The sequence below is a fragment of the Spermophilus citellus genome (assembly GCF_964194105.1).
Source record: "Spermophilus citellus genome assembly, chromosome: 6".
NCBI lineage: Eukaryota > Metazoa > Chordata > Mammalia > Rodentia > Sciuridae > Spermophilus > Spermophilus citellus.
Window position 1 is genome coordinate 98,574,103 of NC_138187.1, and position 19,882 is coordinate 98,593,984.

General features: G+C 45.0%; 2 protein-coding genes across 6 annotated transcripts in view; one reads left to right on the forward strand and one right to left on the reverse strand.

The window, feature by feature from the left end:
• The window catches only part of B3GALNT2 (beta-1,3-N-acetylgalactosaminyltransferase 2), a 47,830-nt gene that overhangs the window by 21,256 nt on the left and 6,692 nt on the right, over nucleotides 1-19,882 (forward strand). The window contains exons 5-13 of one of the 3 annotated variants that reach the window (XM_081297185.1): nucleotides 1,130-1,225; nucleotides 7,990-8,100; nucleotides 9,311-9,478; nucleotides 11,080-11,158; nucleotides 13,756-13,939; nucleotides 14,741-14,866; nucleotides 15,659-15,818; nucleotides 16,344-16,400; nucleotides 18,261-18,954. In XM_081297185.1, the coding sequence (XP_081153311.1) occupies nucleotides 1,130-1,225; nucleotides 7,990-8,100; nucleotides 9,311-9,478; nucleotides 11,080-11,158; nucleotides 13,756-13,939; nucleotides 14,741-14,866; nucleotides 15,659-15,818; nucleotides 16,344-16,400; nucleotides 18,261-18,395 (1,116 nt within the window). In that variant the 3' untranslated portion in view covers nucleotides 18,396-18,954. Of the gene's footprint in view, nucleotides 1-1,129; nucleotides 1,226-7,989; nucleotides 8,101-9,310; nucleotides 9,479-11,079; nucleotides 11,159-13,755; nucleotides 13,940-14,740; nucleotides 14,867-15,658; nucleotides 15,819-16,343; nucleotides 16,401-18,260; nucleotides 18,955-19,882 lie in introns of those variants that run through there. The other 2 variants (XM_081297186.1, XM_081297187.1) reach the window with 2 other exon arrangements.
• The window catches only part of TBCE (tubulin folding cofactor E), a 48,900-nt gene continuing 48,494 nt past the window's right edge, over nucleotides 19,477-19,882 (reverse strand). For all 3 annotated transcript variants that reach the window (XM_081297190.1, XM_081297188.1, XM_081297189.1), the window contains one exon: nucleotides 19,477-19,763. In XM_081297190.1, the coding sequence (XP_081153316.1) occupies nucleotides 19,671-19,763 (93 nt within the window). In that variant the 3' untranslated portion in view covers nucleotides 19,477-19,670. The remainder of the gene's footprint in view (nucleotides 19,764-19,882) is intronic.

Here is a 19,882-nt window from a genome sequence, read left to right on the forward strand (position 1 = left end):
GCCAGGTGTGCTGGCACATGTCTGTAATCTCAGCTACTCCAGCTCATGAGGCAGGAGGATGCAAGTTCAAGGCCAGCTTGGGCCACTTAGCAAGACTCTGCCTCAAAAGGAAATTTACAAAGGGCCGGGGATGCAGCTCACTGGTAGAGCATCCCTGGGTTCAGTCCCCAGTACCGCCTGCCCCACAAAAGATTGAATTGATACTGAAGTTTAGATAGGTAACTGAAGTAACAGTACTCTGAATTCTGCTGTTGTCCTGATTTAGAGATTTGAATTACTCTTGAATTTTTGATGTACTTAATTGTCTTAGTGCGTGTAGTCTATATGAAAACTATTTGTAATGCTTGCATTATCAGTCAAGTAGTTTAGTTCAGACACGTAATACTTTGATCATGTTGAATAATCTCTTGCTGTATTTTTAGCTAGAGAGAAGTCCATAGTTTCTGTCTTTGAGGATGCACTAGTCTAAGGTGGATACTAAAGGGTTCACAGGCAGACACCAGAAGTATCCTCACTTCATTTCTAGAACTGGTGTTCATGAAAGATGTCATCTTAATCCATTGACACACCTGTGGTTGTGACTTTCTGCATGGTCTTGATCCCTGTGGTGACTTGGTGTATAAAAATAGTCATGGAAGAAAGAAATGCTCCTGCCTCACAGTGACATCCTGAGAATTGTCTTTTTTGTAGTCCCTGTTTTGCTTAAGATCAAATTCCTTTTTTGTGGTTTCTCCTATTCTTACTTCTTTTAGAGAGTATGGAGGTTCATTTGAAGGCGGTTTCTGAGTGCCTTCTGTTCTCTGGAAGCTGTATTCCTCAGTCTGTTCTGCACTCTCGGGAGCGCTGGGGTTTGACACTGAATTGGCCTAACTCCATCTCCCTTCCCTGAATGCTTCTCATTTCAAATTTCCTTTTAAGGTCATGTGGGTTACATTAGTATGTGAGAACCTCGTGACAGTTTTGATTGTCTTCTGTTTATTTAATAAGCCACAATGGTACTAGAAAACCCCAAAGTTGCTAAAACCTCCATGGCACGATATTGGTGACCATGGTTGGGGTGCCTGTGGATTTTACGTACCAAGGGGCAGCGTTTGTCTTTGTTTTCATGTCTCTTCTCCCCCATGTGCAGGAGGCCCTCTTCACTGCGCGCTTCAGTCCTCCGAGCTGTGGCGTGCAGGTGAACAAGCTGTGGTACAAGCCCGTGGAGCAGTTCATCTTACCCGAGGTAAAAGCACAGTGGAAGCCCCTGCCAGTGTGGTCCTTCACAGGACGGTTGTGTGTTGGTGGGCAAGGCAGATCTGCAGGACGGGAGGCAGATGCTGGGCGAGGTGTACTGGAAGGTAGCCATCGCTTCTAGACCCCGAGGATGCTGTGAGCCCTCGGGTTCTGAACACACTTGGGAAGAGTCTCGCACCTGGCCGTGTTGGCTCCTTGCAGTAGACACCCCATGACTATTTTAGTGAAAGCCCAGTGGGGGTGCTGACGGATGGACAGACATTCTGGTAATTCAAACTGTCTGCTTATCTGAAGAAGGAAGGAGAGCCAGGTGTGGTGGCGCATGCCCTTAATCCTAGTGGCTCAGGAGGCCGAGGCTGGAGGATCGTGAGTTCAAAGCCAGCCTTAGCAACTTAGAGAGGCCCTGAGCAACTCAGCAAAACATTGTCTCTAAAAAAAATACCAAAAGGGGTTGGGACTCAGTGTGTCCAGTCTTGAGTGTGCTGGAGACGCCTCACCTGCGGGGCCTCAGCAGTCCTGGAGTTGGCCACAGTGTGCCATAGGGTAGGTGGCTGCAGGCATGCACACAGCGCCACCCACCACCTCAGCCCACTGTGAAGTGCTTGGCAATTGAGCACAGTAGTTGAAACGGCCTGTATTGATTCTGTGAATGACAGGGATCTTTTTTTTTTTTTAATACCTTTATTTCATTTATGTATTTTTTTATGTGGTGCTGAGGATCGAACCAGGGGTCACATGTGCTAGGCAAGTGCTCTATCGCTAAGCCACAACCCAGCCGGCCATGGGGTCTTTCACCTACATTTCAACTTCCACTTAACAAACCTCTCCAATAAAAGCAACACTAAAACATTGGGAAACAATAGAAAAATGCAGATAAACTAAAGAAAACCATTAAAACCACCAAAATCTCATAACCCAGGAATAATCACATTTTAAGATTTTGACTTCTGTGCATGTATAGATGTTAGGATTATACTTCCCCCCTGTTTTATAGTTTAACACAGCATGGACATTTTTCATAGAAGTATAGTTCACTATTTTAATGCCTGTGTAAAATTATGCTATATAAAAATATTGTCATTTTTTAACATTAGCTGCATTTTGATGTGTTGAAATTTTTCAGTGTTATGAAAAAAAATTATAGTGAACATCATTCCACTTCTGTGTGCATCACTGATTGGTTTCTTAGGATGAGTTATTAGACCGAAGGGCATATATGTTTTGAAGGCGTATGATTTTTTTTTGGAAGGCATTTTAGCAATTGTATCAATTTGAATAATCATTAGCATTATATAAGAGTGCCTATATCTTTTTGTTTCCTGTATCTTTTTTTCTTTCATTTATGAACTTGTTTCCTTTCTTTTTAAGGCATGAACAGCGTGCCTTTATTTTGCTTATTTATTTTTATGTGGTGCTGAGGATCGAACCAGTGCCTCACACGTCCTAGGCGAGCGCTCCACACTGGGCCCCAATGCAGCCCTGAACTTGCTTCCTTTTGAAGTGCAGCGTGTACCATTAAATTATCCTTTATTTTGGATTAAGATTGTGGCTCAGCTAAGCAGTGCTGGCCAAGCATTGGATCTCAGTTTTTGAAGGAAACTATCTTTAGTTAGTTCCTATGTTTACCCAGAAGGTTTTTGCTGTGTGCCAAGCGTGGGCCTCATCAAGACTCAACCTGGGGTGCTGCTGCCTAGTGGCTCACATGCGGTGGGTGCTGCTACCTGTGCCAGGATGCTGCTGAGAGTGTCGCCTGGTTACCTAGTTGGTTTGGCTCCTTTAGACTGAAGCAAGCCAGTAAGAGTCCCTCCTGTAGGCTTTTCCCAGTGTGGGCAGAATCTCCCGCAGACTGGTTCCCACAGGGAGGGTCACTTTGTCCCAAGGGACCAGGAGCACTGGTGTGGTGTTGGGTACTACCCAGAACCATCTGAAGCCTGCGGAAGGCCTGCTTTTCACAAAAGGTGCGAGAGGACTGGTCTGAGAAGATATGGGGATACACGTGACTTGAGTCGGAGCCACCTCTCTGTCACTCTGGGGCTTGCGACCCTGCGAGGAGCCTGCCCTCACTGCCTGTTTCTTCTGGGCTGCGGAGCCTTGCCACCCAGGTCTGAGGCCATTCCAGGGACTTGGTAGTCCATGCCAGGAGGCTGCTGAGACACGGCAGGAGGTGTTTGCACGCTCCTTAGGCTGCTGCTCCCCGTCTGGACTTGGGTCTTGCTTCTTAAGAGCGGTGTTTCAGTCAGGGGCATTGTGCCCTCGGAGGACATTTAGCAATGCTTGGGGACACTGCCCAAGCTGGTTTCTGGTGGCTGAGGAGTAGGACGATGCCGCACGTCCTTGTCACTGCACGTCCTTGTCGCACAGGAAAAAGTGGCGCGGCCAGTGTCAGTGACGCTGAAGTTAAGGGAGAGAAGGAAGAGCAACCCTGGTGCTCCAGCTGGTCACAGTTAGTCTGCTCCTCAGTTGTCCTGGCTACACACTGTTCCTTTTCTCTGGATGCCCTTGTTCTTAGGAAGGCCACACTGAAATGCTTAAGGGTGTGCTGTTGTGATGTCCCTATTTTACTTTCAAGTAATGTGGCAACTGTCAGTGTGGTGAGGGGCCCAGTGTGGCCTCATGGGAACTGCTGGGGGTCTCTGAGATCAGATGGTAAGTCCAGGCTGACCACCTGCTGATGCTGGTGAAGGAGGAACTCGGTGGAGTAGTGAGTGCAAGGCAGTGTGCCTGTCATCCTGAGACCTCCGGGTCCCCGTAGGCTTTTAGATGTACTTGCTCCGTCATGATGGTTGAATAACATTAACAAAAACTCAGTTATTTAACAGGGCTACATGGGAGATGAATGGTTTTCATTTTCTTTTTTTAAATTGGTTTCCTCAATGGTCTATAATACATATTAGCTTTATTGGGAAAAAAATAAAACCATGGCTTGGTGCGGTGGCCAGTTGTAATCCCAGTTGCTTAGGAGGCTGAGGCAGGAGGATTGCGAGTTCAAGGCCAGCCTGGGCAACATAGCAAGACCCTGTCTCAAAATAGAACAAAGGGGGCTGGGGATGTGGCTCAAGCGGTAGCGCGCTCGCCTGGAATGCGTGCGGCCCGGGTTCGATCCTCAGCACCACATACCAACAAAGATGTTGTGTCCGCCGAGAACTAAAAAATAAATATTAAAAATTCTCTCTCTCTCTCTCTCTCTCTCTCTCCCTCTCCCTCTCCCTCTCCCTCTCCCTCTCCCTCTCCCTCTCTCCTCTCTCCTCTCTCCTCTCTCACTCTCTCTTTAAAAAAAAAAAAAAAAGAACAAAGGGCTGGAGATGCAGCTCAGTGGTAGAGAACCCCTGGGTTCAATCCCCAGCACCACCAAAATAAACATACACACGCCTGTGCAGGAAGCACGAAGCCGGAGTGAACATGGGGAATGGGTTGCAGACAGCTTGCAATGTCACGGACAGCAGGTTTCCAACCTCTTGTCAGGCTTTCTCCTTTTCTCTTGGTTTTATGTCTTGGCACAAGTTGCCATGAACATGTTGCTCCCCTCCTTTAGGTTCCTGGTGCTGTGACAGCTTACGTCAGAGGATGGACTGCAGGCGTGTGAGGAAGAGGGGAGGGCGTGGCGCAGCCTGGGTTTGCAGGCAGGTAGATGCAGCTCCAGCGGGTTCAGTATAGAAAGATGGTTTTCTGAGCCAGGCCTGGGGGTCATCTCCTTTGGGCCAGTGAACTCTGGTACTTACCTACCCAGAGTGTCACAGACAGGCACAGTGGAGTTGGGTGTACTGAAGGAGCACAGTGGGAGAGCAGATCAGACACCAAGCGTCAGCTAGTGGGTAGGGCGAGAGCAGTCTTCAAGACGGGGAGGGACTTTCCTTGACATGCTGGCTTTTCCTGAGGTGTGGGTCATTATTTCTCCTTTTGCTTTTTGATGCTCGCCTTCTGTTTGGCTTATTCTTCTCAGGCCATTTCATCTGTCACTGCCAGTGGGCTGGTGTCCTGTCACTGTAGCCCAGACTGCTTTTGACTGGCTGCTTGCTGAACTCTGCATGCACATCCCACAGGCATCCTACTGGGGACATCCCCTCTGTGCTACCCTTTCTTGTCTTCTGTGTCTTCAGCCTTAGGTCTGGTGTCTCCACCTGAACCAGCACCATGGGACACATTCTTGGCTCTCCAGTCCCCATACTGGCCAGCGGGCACTCTATTTTAAGGTCCTCCATGGTGTCCAGTGGGTACATTTTGAGGTCCTCCATGGTGTCCAGTGGGTACATTTTGAGGTCCTCTGTAGTGACCAGCAGGCACATGGCTTTGAGGCATTGGTTTTGCTGCTGGAGCCCTGCTTCGCAGCTCTTCTGGTCTGGGGACACTGCCTCCTTCCTCTCAGGCGAGCTGATCCTGACCCAGCCTAGGCACCTCCTGCCCCTCCCTCTCCAGTCACCCTAGCAGGTGCCTGCTCTTCCCTGACCTTTGTGTGCGTGAGCCTCTCTCTCTCTCTGCCCCTCCTGAGGCCCTCTCCTGCTGCAGCCCTCTGTCTTCTGGCTTCCTGTCCCGGGGGTGGGCGCCCACCCCCGCCTTGGCTGGTGCCAAGCTCTTCATGGTTTTCTGTGTGTGCCTGTGGTTACCTCCCACTTTCTGACCCAGAGCCCTTGGGGACAGCGCTGGTGGTACTGGGAGCCTGCCGAGCCCCAACCCCGCAGTGACTTCCTTCCCTTGTCATGGAACCTCATCTCGGTGTGTTTAGATAATTCCATATTAGGGTGATTTAAAGATATGGGCTCTTTCATTTTTGTTTCTGATCTTGAAACACACAGCCAGAGGCCTGGTAAATCATACATACTGAAACGTTTAAGTAATGGCTTGTGGAGGAAGACTGACCTTAAATTTACTTGTTGGTCATATGTTCCAGGTTAACATTTTTTTTCATGATTATCAAAGTACAGAAATGTATGAAAGTGACATGTATTCATTGTTGGAAATTTGGCAAAATGCAGAAAGTTTTAAGGACATGACTTCACCCATCTGTTGCTCAATGTATTTGGTGTATTTCTTCCCTAATCTTTTTTCTTTATCTCCCTCCTGTATATTTGTCTATTTATGGGAAGGTTTTGTTTTTTTAACACTCAGATTTGAGCTAGAGGGTTAAGGACACCTAGGAAAAGTAGAGTCTTTGAAAAGGACAGTTCGCATCCTTCTGTGCTTCTGATGGTCAGAAGCCTATTTTCTGAGCAGAGAGTGCACTTCAGAGCAGCCCTCAGAGAAAGATGTGGCTCTCTGTGTTTTATTAAGAACTGAGAAGCAAGGACACAGGCTGCAGTGTGTCTGCAAGGTCATCTCCAAGGAAGGGGGGGTGGAGACAGTGCCTCAGGGGTTTGCAGATGAAGGTTAAGGGCACCTGAACAGCATAACCCAGGCTCTTGCAGTGTTTTTGTCTGCTTTGGTAGAGAAGAAAAGTTTTATTGCTTTAAAAAAAAAAGTTTGTAAGCCACTGACCTAGTCATGAGACAGATTCACTCACTTTGCCTAGTTTTCTGAGCTGTTGACTGAACTAGACGGTACTGTCAGTCCTCACCTTTTCATTTCATACATGAGACTGTTGATATGTTAGAGCCGGGTCTTCATGTGCCACATGGAGGTCATCTACTTGGCTTTAATTCCACAATTCAGTTTTAGTTACGTCAAGCCATTCTCTTGCTGGGGACACGGTGGTTGGAAAAACAGCAAGATGCTTGTGTTCCAGTGGGAACCATCAGTTTGACAGTGGAAAAACCAGAAATAGCAGAGCGATAAATGGCATTAAGGAAATGAAACAGGTCGATGTGGTGGGCAGATTGGGCCTTGGTGGCTTCTGTTTCTGGAGAAAATGGAGCTAAGACCTGAGCAGTGTCAGGAGCCAGCTGCAGAGTTGAAAACTGACCACAGAGAAGTCGGAAGGCGTCAGGACCTTGGGGCGGGGAAGCGCAACTGGCTAACTTGGAATTCAGCAGTGATCATCACAAAAAAGCTTGTCAGAGTCCATAAGGAAGCATTTTATGGACGTTTGAATTTCAAAAAAAAAAAAAGTGGCAAACAACTCTGAAAAAATACTTCTAGTGCATACAGCATACACAGGATCAAGATAAGTATTCTGCAGAATTGCACACAGATGAACAAAGAATAAAAAACTCAAAAACCAGGTGACGCAAAAGAGGACAGGCCGAGAGGAGAGAACAGCCCTGGGATCAGAAGTGTAGCTGAACCAGGGGTCATTCCCTGCACCCATATCAGGCATTCTCAAAACCCGCTCATAAGGTGATTGAAAAGAACTTTTGAAAAGCACCTTAGCGATGTGTCCCAACACACACAAACCTCAGCCTAAGAATTTCACCTCTGGAAATTTAGTTTTTAAAATACAACTTATTCGGGGAAAACAGACATTTAAGCCAAAACACTCCCGCATTGAGGTGGTAGCTGTTTGGCAGCCCCAAATGTCTGCCGCAGGAAGTGTTCCAGTAAACCCAGGTGCATCCACCCAGGGCGCACTGTGCCCACTGAAGGAAGCTGCTGGGCTGCACGGGGAGGCTTTGGGCCAGGGGAACCGAGGCATCTGCCGCCCAGCCTTATGCACTCTGGTTGATTTCTAGATGTGCATGGAAAAAGGTGTTAGAGTTGCAGCATAATAGCTTAACTGATGTGCTTTGGGGAAAGAATAAGCATTTCTCTTAGGTCTGAACCTGAATACTTAATCCAAATGACAACAGTAAAGAAATTGGCTCACTCTTCATCTTTTCCCCAAAGAGCTTTGAAGGGACCGTGGTGTGGGAGAGTCAAGACCTCCATGGGCTCGTGTCGGGAAACCTGCACAGGGTGACCGTGCATGATGGTGGCGGAGTCCTCCGGATCATTACTGTAAGTCAGCCTTCTCTTGGGCTTTTCCTATATCTAAAAGTGTCTTAAAATTTATACCATCCCAGGCAGTATTGAATAATGATTCTCATGTGCTTTTAAAACATATGTAGTAGTAAGTGTTGTTAAGTCGCCATGGTAAAGACAGAAAGCTCAAGTGTTCAGTGTGATTCTGTAGTTCTAACACTGGTGAATATGGAGTTAGCCTTAAGATTGGTGCATGTTTTGGGGGCTGGGGATGTATCTCAGTGGTAGACCACTTGCCTAACGTGCGCAATACCCTGAGTTTGATCCCCATTGCTGCAAAAAAAGTGCATTGTTAAAGTACAATATTTTATTTCTCAAAAATTTTAAAATAATTAGTTAAGAATATTTGTTCAGTAGTTTAGAATGTTCACTAACTCACCTTAATAGTGAAATATCAGCTAAAATTCTATAGATACCTGCCACATGCCTGTAATCTTAGCTACTTGGGAGGCTGAGGCAGGAGGCTCACAATTTGGAGCCAGCTTCAGCAACTTAGACTCTGTCTCAAAAACAAAAACAAAAAAGAATGGGGATGTAGCTTAGTGGTAAAGTACCCCTGGATTCAGTTCCTGGTGCCAAAAAAATATATGTGTAAAATAAAGTACTAGAGATAAAGTGCCGAGTCAGATGCAGTGACATGCACCTGTGATTCCCACTACTCAGGAGGTTGAAGCAAGATCACTTGAGCCTGAGAGTCTGAGAGCAGCCTGGACAATACAGTGAGACCCTATCTTAAAGGGAGAAGTGGAAAATAAGTTGGATATTTGCTTTTATTTTTCTTGCTGAAGCAAATCTGATTTTCTGATTCTCCTGTTTCTCATTTTTTCAGACTTGCTTCAATTTAAAAAAAAATATTTTTAATTGTAGATGGACACAATACTTTCTTTTGTTTATTTGGTTTTACGTGGTGCTGGGGATTGAACCCAGAGCCTCACACACGCTAGGCAAGCACTCTACCACTGAGCTATAACCCCAGCCCCCACTTGAAATTTAAAATATACAAATTAGGCAGATTTCCGAAATGTGGAGTGATGAGGAAGGTGGGGCGGCGGGCCTGTGTGTGCTGTCGGGCCCTTCTCTCATTCTGTCTCTGGGCCAGTGGTTGAGGGTGGGCAGTTGAGGGTGGGCGTGGGGCCTTCAGTGAGTTCTCTGAGTACTCATCTGTTCACGGGGTTGGGTTCCCCAGACGGAGATGCAGAGGACGTCCTGTGGGAGATGCAGAGGACGTCCCGTGGCACAGGGGCGCTCTGCTGCTCCTGCTGAGATGTTCACTGAACCTGCCCTGCCGCAGACCTGTCATGGGAGCTTGGTGTCCGGGAGAGGAAGGACACCAAGCACACAGACTCAGATGCATGTCCGACGGCTCCCAGCCTTGGCCATTTGCATCCCGGGTTCAGGATTCCACCCTTTTTTGAAAAGTCCTTTGGGTAGAAAGTTCTATGGAGTTGATAGGTTTCTCTTAATTTCCATATTTTTTAAGTCAAGTGCCTTTAATTCTTGCCTCCCTATAGTATTTGAGTTTATTAGAGTCAAGGAAATAAGTTCGGAGTTGAGAAGCGGGTTCGGACGTAGACTCCGGTGCTCTGCTCTGGAGTACCCACGGTGGCAGAGGGTGAAAGGTCAAGGTTCAGGTGGGGGAAGAGGAAGCTCCGCAGAGAGGTGCTTGGGCAGAGGAGGGTTTTCACCAGTTCTGCTCCCTGCCAAAGAATGCTGTCCTCCAAACAGGCCAGCACAGCACAGTGGAAGCAATTCAAAGATGAAGAGTACATGACCTTTCACAGAACTGCAGGGTTGGGAGGGAGAGGAAGTGCTGGGGAGTGGTACTGGCCAAGTTGTGTTGTGTTATTGTGTAGTGTGTGCAAGTGTGAATGTGTAACAACAAAACCCACCAGTAAATACAGCTGTCACACACCAGCAAAAAAAAAAAAAAAATGGTGGGTAGAACTATGTGGCTGCATTCTGTAGCATTCCCCTGGACTAATTTCTTCAGCATTTGGCTACAAACCGTATTTTAAATTAAATGATGTGTTACCACAGTGCCTTCAGAATTCTCTCACTGCTGGCCCTCGAAATTGCAGTAAAACTCTGCTGAACAGATTTGTTTGAAAAGCAAATAGCCCAGCAGTATCCCTTCTGCTGAGGTGAGTTCACAGAGGAAAGGCCGGGAACACTCCGACCAGTAGCAGCTGGAGTGCAGCTCTGATGGACGCTCGCTCTGAATTGGCGTGTGACACTCGGTTTGAGTAGGGGTGTCAGGCAGCTTTTGAGGTGACTCTAATAATAAAGGCACTCTAAGCCTAATAGGCAGAAAGGTCTGTTTCTGGCTCTCAGCAGAATTGGCTCTAGCCCTGAAATTCACCAGCAGTCCCTTGGGTTCCATCTGAACTGTTTGGGACAGAGTGCTGACCTTAGAGAAGCTTTTCTCTGCATGTTCACTGAAAGGTAAAACATGCTTATCTATTTGAACTTATAAGAATGATCAGTCTCCAGAAAGTCAAAATTTTCATTAATTTTTAAAGGGGTGGAGTTGGGATGTAAAATAAAGTGGTTTTGGTACCATTATGGTAGCGAATATAAGAACATATGATTCCACATTAAGTTGGAATTCCGAACACCTTTGAGCCACCAAGCACATATGATCTTAAGACTACAGTTAAACCAGGCATGCTGGCGCCCACCTGTAATCCCAGAGACTCCAGTTTGAGGCCAGTGTGGGCACTTAGCAAGATTGTGTTTCAAAATAAATAAAATGGCTGTGGGTGTAGCTCAGTGGTAGAGCACCTAGGTTCAATCCCCAGTACCAGTACCAAAAAAGAGATTGTAATTAGATAACAAAAGTAGCAGCTCACTGTGTGCTGCAGTGGGATCCTGTCAGGACCGGTCAGGTGATGGTCCAATGCAGTGCGTTCCCTTCTGCTGTGCAGCCCTGTACACTGCCATTCTCATTCATTCCAGGCTGGGGAGGGCGCACTGCCTCATGAATTCATGGAAGGTGTGGAAGGAGTTGCAGGTGGCTTCATTTATACCATTCAGGGTAAGTCAACCTGTTGAGAAGAACACTGAACCTCCTTACACCTGATCTTTTTATTTATTTATTTTTTTAATACTTGGACATAAAACGTGATCTTGTTAGTCGCTGAAAAAAATAGCTTTACTGAGGTAGCTTTACATACCATACAATTCACCCTTTTAAGGTGTTGATTCAATATTTTGGGAGTTCTGAGACCATCTACACTAATTCAAGAACATTTCCATCCTGCCAAAAAGAAAAGAAAAACCCTATACCCACTAGTCCCATTCTGTTCTCCCTACCTATTAAAACTACTAATTTACTTCTCTGTGGATTTGCCTATTTTGAACATTTCATGCAAATGGGATCGTACAACATGTGGTACTTGCCTAGCTTCTTTTGCTTAGCATAATTTCTCAAGGTTCAGCCTTATTGGCCAATATACTTCATTCTATTTTTGTGACTATAATATTCCATTGGATATATAATGCCATAGTGCCATTTGTTAATTGATGCACAATTGGGTTGCTTCTACTTCTTGGCAGTTATGAATAACTGCAGTGAACGCTAATGTACAAGCTTCTGTGATCATATATTTTCATTTTTTGTAGTTAAATATCTAGAAATGAAAATGCTAGGTCCATATGGTAATTCTGAGCAGCCATCTAAGGCCCTGCCAGACTGTTCCCAGCAGCGGCTGCCCGGTTCTGCGTTTTCGTCACTGTGTGGGTTTCCGTTTCTCCACCTCCTTAGTGTTTACATTGTCTGTCTTTTTAATATTCCCCTCCTAGTGGGTGTGAAGTAGGATCTCATTGTGATGCTGAGTGGCATTTTCAAGATGACCAGTGATGATTATATATATGGTGGTGGGGGGGAAATCTCCCCCAAAGTAACCACCCAGCTGAGCAAGGTGCAGTGGTACACGCCTATAATCTCAGCCACTCCAGAGCCTGAGGCAGAAGGATTGTAAGTTTGAGGTCAATTTAGTGAGACCCTGTCTCAAAATTAAAAATTTAAAAAAGAGCTGGGGATGTAGCTCGGTAGAAGAGTGCCCCTGGGTCCAAATCCTAGTACTACACAAGTACAGATTCCTGGGCCCCACCCCAGACCTACTAACTCTGCAGGCTTTGGGCCCAGGAGTCTGTATTTCAGGAAGCATTCCTCAAAACCACGGATTTAGTCTGCTCTGTTTTATTGCAAGAACACTGTGGCCCAAGGGTGTTCTATGGTGCCGCCTGTCTCACAGACAGTGGCAGGGGTGGGCCCCACCCACCCTTCCTGTGCAACAGAGAATGCAGTGCTAGGCTGCTCTTGTTGATCGTCTCCTAACCCCTTGGCAGCTCACTCTTGTTTTTTCCAGAAATTTTCCTTGAGGTGTTTGAGAAAATCCTGACTTACTGTGTCCTAGTGAAAGAACTGCTGTCCTAAACCCATAGGATCTGGGGAGAGTCCCTGTACATACATGATCTGTGACTCACTGCCAGCTTGTGAGCTGGTAAATAAAATATCTTTTAATGACATCAGTAATTATTTTTATTGTGGAATATCATAAATATACCAAAAATAAAGAATAAGAAATAGCTAGCTACACATTAAGGATTAGCAAATGCTTGCTTTTTGTTCTATTTGCTTTCCGTTGTTTATTAGAGGAGGTTTTTTTGTTTTTGTTATTTTGGTGCTTGGGGACTGCCATTTATTAGAAAAAAAAAATTTTACAGAGGCTAGGTTGTAGCTGGTAGTAGAGCTCTTGCCCAGCATGGGCAAAGCCCCCAGCACCAGGGGAAAACCAGGTGCAGTTGAGACCTCCTCCCTGGTACTGCTCCTGGGCCCTGTTATTCTCTGCCCCTCCAAAGGCTGCGTCTGCTTCGGCAGCCGTGTGCCTGCCCCACTGTTTTTCTGCTTCCTACTATATGTTAACATACCTGTAAACAGCATAGTTGAGTATTTTTTAAAATTATTTTAAAGCAGCATAATGAGTAAATGACATCTGTGCTGTACATACATCATTCAGTGGTTTTCATCAACATTACCTTTCAATGCCATTCCTTTTAACCTTCAAGGTCAGGTTGATTTTTATAACTGCTATATTCAACTGTTGGGCTGCTTTTGACTTAGGGGTCTGGTTCCCCCCACTGTTATAAACACAGCTGCAATCAATGTCCTTGCACCCAGGTCAAGTATGGTCTCCAGGGTTACGTCTTGAGATGGGCTTAGCTGAGCCACAGGACTTGCATATCTTCAGCTTAGCTAGATACCACCACATAGCTCCCGCTAGCAGTGTGTGGACTAGAGCCCCATCTCTCTACCTGAAGTTCCTAACTGTCCTGATGTTGCCTTGGCCCCGTGGTGCATCCTATAATCCTAGTTACATGAGAGGCTGAAGCAAGAGGATTCAAAGTTCAAAGGCCAGGTGTGGTAGTCCATGCCTATAATCCCAGCACCTTGGGAGACTGAGGGAGGAGGACATTCAAGGCCATACTCAGAAACTTAGCAAAGCTCTAAGCAACTGACCTTAGCTGGGTTTAATCTCTAGTAACACCTCCCCTCCTTGGGAAAAAAAGACTTTAGTAACTTATCCTACAAGTTCTGGATCTTGGCTTGTTTCTCAACTGTCTTTTCAGAAGGTGACGCTCTCTTGCGTAGCCTTCACTCTCGGCCTCAGAGACTCGCTGATCACATGAGGAGCCTCCATGAGGAAGATGCCTTACTTTCAGAGGAGAGCAGTGTTCATGGTGACATTGTTTTTGTGGATGTTGTAGACACTTACCGAAATGTTCCTGCAAAATTATTGAACTTCTATAGATGGTAGGTTGGGTGGCTAGAACTTGTTTTATTGTTCTTTTGATGGAGGAAAAAAAATGTATTGACATCAAACCACTGAGATTTTAAAAAATAGAAATTTAAGGTCACTGCACACCTGGGAGGTGGCCTGTTATGTCTCCGTTCCTTAGGAAGACATCTTCTAAGATGCTGCTGCTGCTGCTTATTTTGACGAGTGAATGTATTAACTGATCGAAAACAAGGCAGAAGCTAATCCATCTGGAGTCATTCCTCCTTGCCTTGGGAGTATCAGCTAGGAGTAGATAAAAATCAGTGAGTTTGGAAATGGTACCTTTCCAAAGGATCTACCCAGATCCTCAAACTAGAGTCACTCCCATCCAGGTCACTGAGTTCTGCTCAACTAAATATAAAACGTAGCATAGAATGCATCTTGTACAGTAATGTCCCATTATGCTGGGCATTCATTAAGAACACACTGGGCAAGGTTTAAAGTTTTAATAGTTATGGCAGCCTGACATGAATGCCTAAGACATTTGTTTGAAAATATGTTCCTTCAGCCAGAGAGTTTTCATTGTACTTTTTCCTTTACTTAAATGAGCTTGATGTTTCTCTGACTATCACTTAGTAAATATCAGTGAGGATTGTAATTGAGAGCAGTACCATTCTAAAGCCAGCGTTCTTGGTTGTACATGAGTGAGACACTGGGCATGGTCACACAGGCAGCTGTGAGAGGGTGCTGGTGATGGGTCTTCACTGGGTCTTCACTGGTGTCGCTGTGTTTCCTTGCACAGTTGCACCAATTCACACACCCTTTTCTGCCAACAGGACTGTGGAAACCACCAGCTTCAGTTTGTTGCTGAAGACAGATGATGACTGTTACATAGACTTAGAATCTGTGTTTAAAAGAATTTCCCAAAAGAGTCTGGATGGGCCTAATGTTTGGTGGGGAAAGTAAGTGAAACATGGTTTGTCTTGGCATTCGTGTACCTGAGCAAATGTGATTAGAGTGAAAATGTGCAAGCCATTTCCACAAGAAGAATGCGTCTGAGAAATGCATTTCCTACTAGATGCCTGGGTTACTGTAATAGTACTCTGCAATTAGAGTGAAAAATATTTTGAATGAAAAACCTCAGGCTGAGATAATGGTGGAGAGCAAAAGATGTGGTTTGTGTCTTTGTGCCCTAAAAATACGTTGTGCTCAGAAGCTTCTCTACCTTCTGTGTTAGAATGAACACATGACACGTCTCTGCAGCTATTCTCTGCTGCTTCAGGAGCACTGTAAAAGGTTAATGATTTGGGGTTTTTGTTTTGAATATACACCAAATCATGATAGCTGGGCTCAATGTTATATGCCTGTAATCCCAGCAACTCGGGAGGCTGAACCAAGAGAATCACAAGTTCAAGGCCAGCCTCAGCAACTTAGTGAAACCCTGTCTCAGAATTAAAAGGACTTAGCTTAGTGAGCAAACGCCCCTGGGTTTAATCCCCAGTACCTAAATAAATAAATAAAATGAAAACATGGTAGTACTGTTACCTTCCCATTCAGAAACTTAGAACTTAATATACCCGTCTTCTATATAAAATACTCCTGGATAAAATAGTTCCTTTTCTTAAGTTTTTTCTTATTATTCTCTGCTTTTCAAGCTCTTTCCTTTGTAGTGATAACAAAGGAGTCCACAGTCTGATAGTGGCAGGATACATGTCATAACAATACAGAGAATCCACGTTTTTTAAAAATCTCAGTTTCAGATTGAATTGGGCAGTGGACAGAACTGGAAAGTGGCAAGAATTGGAGTACCCCAGCCCAGCTTACCCTGCATTCGCATGTGGGTCAGGATATGTGATCTCCAGGGACATTGTCAACTGGCTGGCAAGCAACTCGGGGAGATTAAAGACCTATCAGGTAATTACAGATTTCTAACCCAAGGCAACTCACAGTCCAAGTCTCAGCAGCCTAGGGTTGCATCCCTGCAGCAGCCAGCTTGCCGTGGGGGGAGCATGCTGTTCTGTGGGAGTCACCCATCAAGGGTTACTGTTGCTCACATCTGGCTATCCAGTCTGCTCCCGAGTCGTTTGAGCCCACAAGTGTAATCGGTGTGAATATCAAGATTGCTGTTCATAGGAAGAAAGCTTGAAGAGCTTGCTCTCTGCTGAATCTGGGTATAGTGTTAACGTGCAGTTTCTCCTGGTTACTAGAGCCACAATTTGCTGCTGTTAGCCCCAGGAGTCTAAGGTTCATGAGGGAGGGGCTGTCTGCTTGCTCTGTTACCATGCAGTGTGGTGCTTTCTGTCTGTGATCACTGCTTTTACATGTGAACCCATGTTTGGCCTTAACAGAATAATAGCAGAACAAAGAAGTGGAAAGACTGTTTATTTGGGAGTGGGTATGGCATTATTTTATAACATTTAAACTTTGGGACCTGTGTAGGGTGAAGATGTAAGCATGGGTATTTGGATGGCAGCCATAGGACCTAGAAGATACCAGGTAAGCAGGCCCAAGGGTGCTGGCCTTGTGGTCTTGGGAGTTGTGGCGTAAGGCCATATAGTGCACAGCTGGTCCTGGACCACAGCTGTATGCTGGATTTAATTCAGAACTATCCACCTCATTTCTCATCCAGTATTTTTCTGAGTATACTAAAAAGGAAATGCTATGAATGAAAGTTCCCTGACTCACAAAGAAGAATTAGGTTTTCATAGAGTTGATCAGAAATTCTTTGCAGTTTTGAAACTTAGAGTTTGCTGGCTTGTGTTCCTAGCAGTGTAAGGACCTCTGGACCCTCCTGACTGATGTCCATTTCTTCTGTTGTAACACAGTATTTTTAAAACAAACTGACTGCTGAGCCAGAAAAAATGAATCTGCAAAGACCAAATCACTAAGTAGGAGCCCTGGGAAGAAAGCAAGCTTTTGTCTCATAGAGTATTGTTACATTCTGGATTCTTGCAACTTCCACTTTGGGCACAGAAGGTGCCAAGAGATGAAGGCACACACAGTGCTCCAGAGGAGCTGCAGGGACTGTCGCGTCCCCCCCCCCCCCCGCCCCATTGCAGCGTGCCCTCTACTCAGTAAATGAGACCGTGAACCCAAGTCAGCCTGGCAGCTTGGTGGTCCTGTTCTTTTGACCTGCTGTGTCCCATCTTTGATTCACTTTATGTTGAATATGATGTTTTACTTTCCATCTCTGAGCATCCTGAAATGTGCAAACCTGGCAGTTCTGATTTCCTGGTGTGCTGCTTCTGTAGGCTCCTTTGAGGCTCTTGTTCCTAATGTGTTGATTTTTTGGTGTGTGACCTCAAGTTTTTGGAACCCCAGCCTGTCTTAAAATTCAGCCCTACAGAAAGGGTGTCCACTGTCTTCTGCCTTGGGATTTTGTGGGCTGCACAAATTGGCCTATCAGCCCCAGGCACTCAGGAAGACCCCCCACTCCACTTGGCAAGACTGAGATGGAGCATTGACTTTGTTCTCATACATACCCTGGGAGGCTGTGGCCCTTCGGGGTGTTCGCTCTCTGGCCATTCTGATTGGTCTCTTGTCCTGTGCACATGGCCTTTATTTTAAAGCCCAAGTATCCAGGTACCTTCAAGTCACATACTGACTTCAGCTGTTTCTTCTTCATTAACGGAGTCCATCCAAACTTTAAAGAGTTTGTTTCTTATCTGTAAAAGGGAAATGATCCCTACCTAATTTTATTTTATTTTTTTCAATTTAATGGCGGGGTGGGGGGGTGGTTGAAACCAGGGATGCTGTACCACTGAGCTACACCTCCAGCCTTTTTTTTTTTTTTCAGATAGCTAAGGTGCTCAGGCTGGTCTTGAACTTGCAATACTCCTGCCTCAGTCTCCCTAATGCTTGTAATCCCAAGTGTGTGCCAGGCACCTGGCCTCACAGGGTTCTTGACAATTAAATGAGGTAATGTTTGTAAAGACTTGGCATAGTTCCCAGAATACTGCAAGCATTTCATCCAAATAGTAGCTGCTATGAATGCTGCTACACAACCAGTTTCTCAAAGCAGATATGAAACTCACCATTTGTAGTTCCCAAACTTTTCCTTCTTCTCCACTTGCTAACCCATTTTTAACAAACTAACAACATACTAATCGTGCATGTATGGGGTCCAATGCGGCATTCAAGACGTGTACATAGGGTGCCATTTGCCGACTGTTAATCCACACACAGCCGCACAACTGTGAGGCCTGATCTTTCCTGGAGACAGAAGATACCCCTCCTCAAACCTCGAGTTGGTTCATACATGGAGTTGTCCTTGAAATAATTTCAGCTTCGTTAGCATACATAAACACGCCCTGGTGCATGCTTGCACAGTTCACAGCTTGCTCTCCCCCTCTGCAGGACAGCCTGTGGCTGTGTGAGAAGACCTGTGAGACAGGAATGCTGTCTTCCCCTCAGTACTCCCCTCACGAGCTGACAGAGCTGTGGGAACTAAAGGGAGTGTGTGGTGACCCTTGTCAGTGTGCAACAAGGTGACAAGAGATTCATACGGGCTGCGTGAAGACCAGGGCAGGTGGATGATAATCTCCATGTAAGTCTGAGAAGAGCAGCCATGGTTGGCAGTAGAATAGATGGTCTTTCAGGAGAGCCCTCGGCTGGCACCTTCACCTGAACCAGTGTGGTACTAATTGTGCAGATATCCTTCTTTTAAAAAAAAAAATCAATAACTGTAGTTAAGTTTTTATTTATATATTGGAAAATGATTTAAAATTACCAAATTATTTTATAAAAGGAAAAGTATTTCTAAATCATGATTAATAGTTCATCTGAGTTTGAATTTCTGCCTGGATTGCATAGGTCTGTATGGCTTGATTAGACAACACATGCCAAAAAACTCACAAATACTGTGTGCTTACTTACATGAGCAGTGATCACTTATACCAAAGTTTTGGGTTTCTGGAAATAATGTCAGATTTTGTGGCTCTTGAATGAAACGAGCAGTTTGACCTTGGAAAGGAACTGATATAATTCTCAGTCGTGGACCTGGCTTAAATATGTTCATTTACTTAGACTAATATCCATGGTTTTTTGTTAATGCTTTTTTTTTTTTATTTAAGATAAATCCTGAAAATCAATTTAGTACTCCTGTTAAAACACATTTTTATGAATATATCTCTTTGGGTTTTTGTGCCATAGGGAGGATTTTGCTTTCATCATTGCCCCCTGGGTAAGTCGGTCAGAGCTGGGAACCTGCGAATACTATGCTCAGTTTAGGTATAACTACAGAGAAAAGCCTGTGATTGCCTTGTTAAGGACTCTCAAGATAGTATATCTGAGAAGAAAAAGTCCAATACTCAAATTCTAATAAATATGTGCTCCCTGCTCAGAACTGGACCATGTCAGACAGTTTAAAGGATGTGCCTCCCTGAATTTAAGGGACAGACACTTCCCCACGTGACCAAATCATTTTGGTAATCTTTTAAAATAGTATCAGAGAATTTCATTAAAACTAGTCTATGACAGACATTAGCTATATTCAGATGTTATTAGACTAGTTAGTTTCTATTAATAGTGAGGAGCTATAAAAATACATATGAAGTAAGATCAGAAGATCATGAGTAGTCAAAGCCTTTATTAGTGCTATTATATACAAGCCTACAAATGGTCTCTTCCTGGTGAAAAGTACATCCTTTGTTATACTTTGGGCAAGCTGTAAAACCTTGATAGTAGAACCGTTCCAGCAAATCATTTCTTCCCAGCGAACCCCAGTCACGATGAACAGTCTAGTCACTAAATTTTTAAAGCTGGTTGTTACCATCTCACTAGTAGACAATCTCCATTTTCCACAGAATAAAACTGTAATGACTGAAGGTCATTTCCTAGTTCAATTTCTCTGCCCGGCATCTAAAATTAGAACAAAGGTAGGGGGTAAGACAGATCTGACAAAACATGACCTCCATGCCACAGGTTACTTAAAGTCTAATAAATATGTGCTCCCTGCTCAGAACTGGACCATGTCAGTT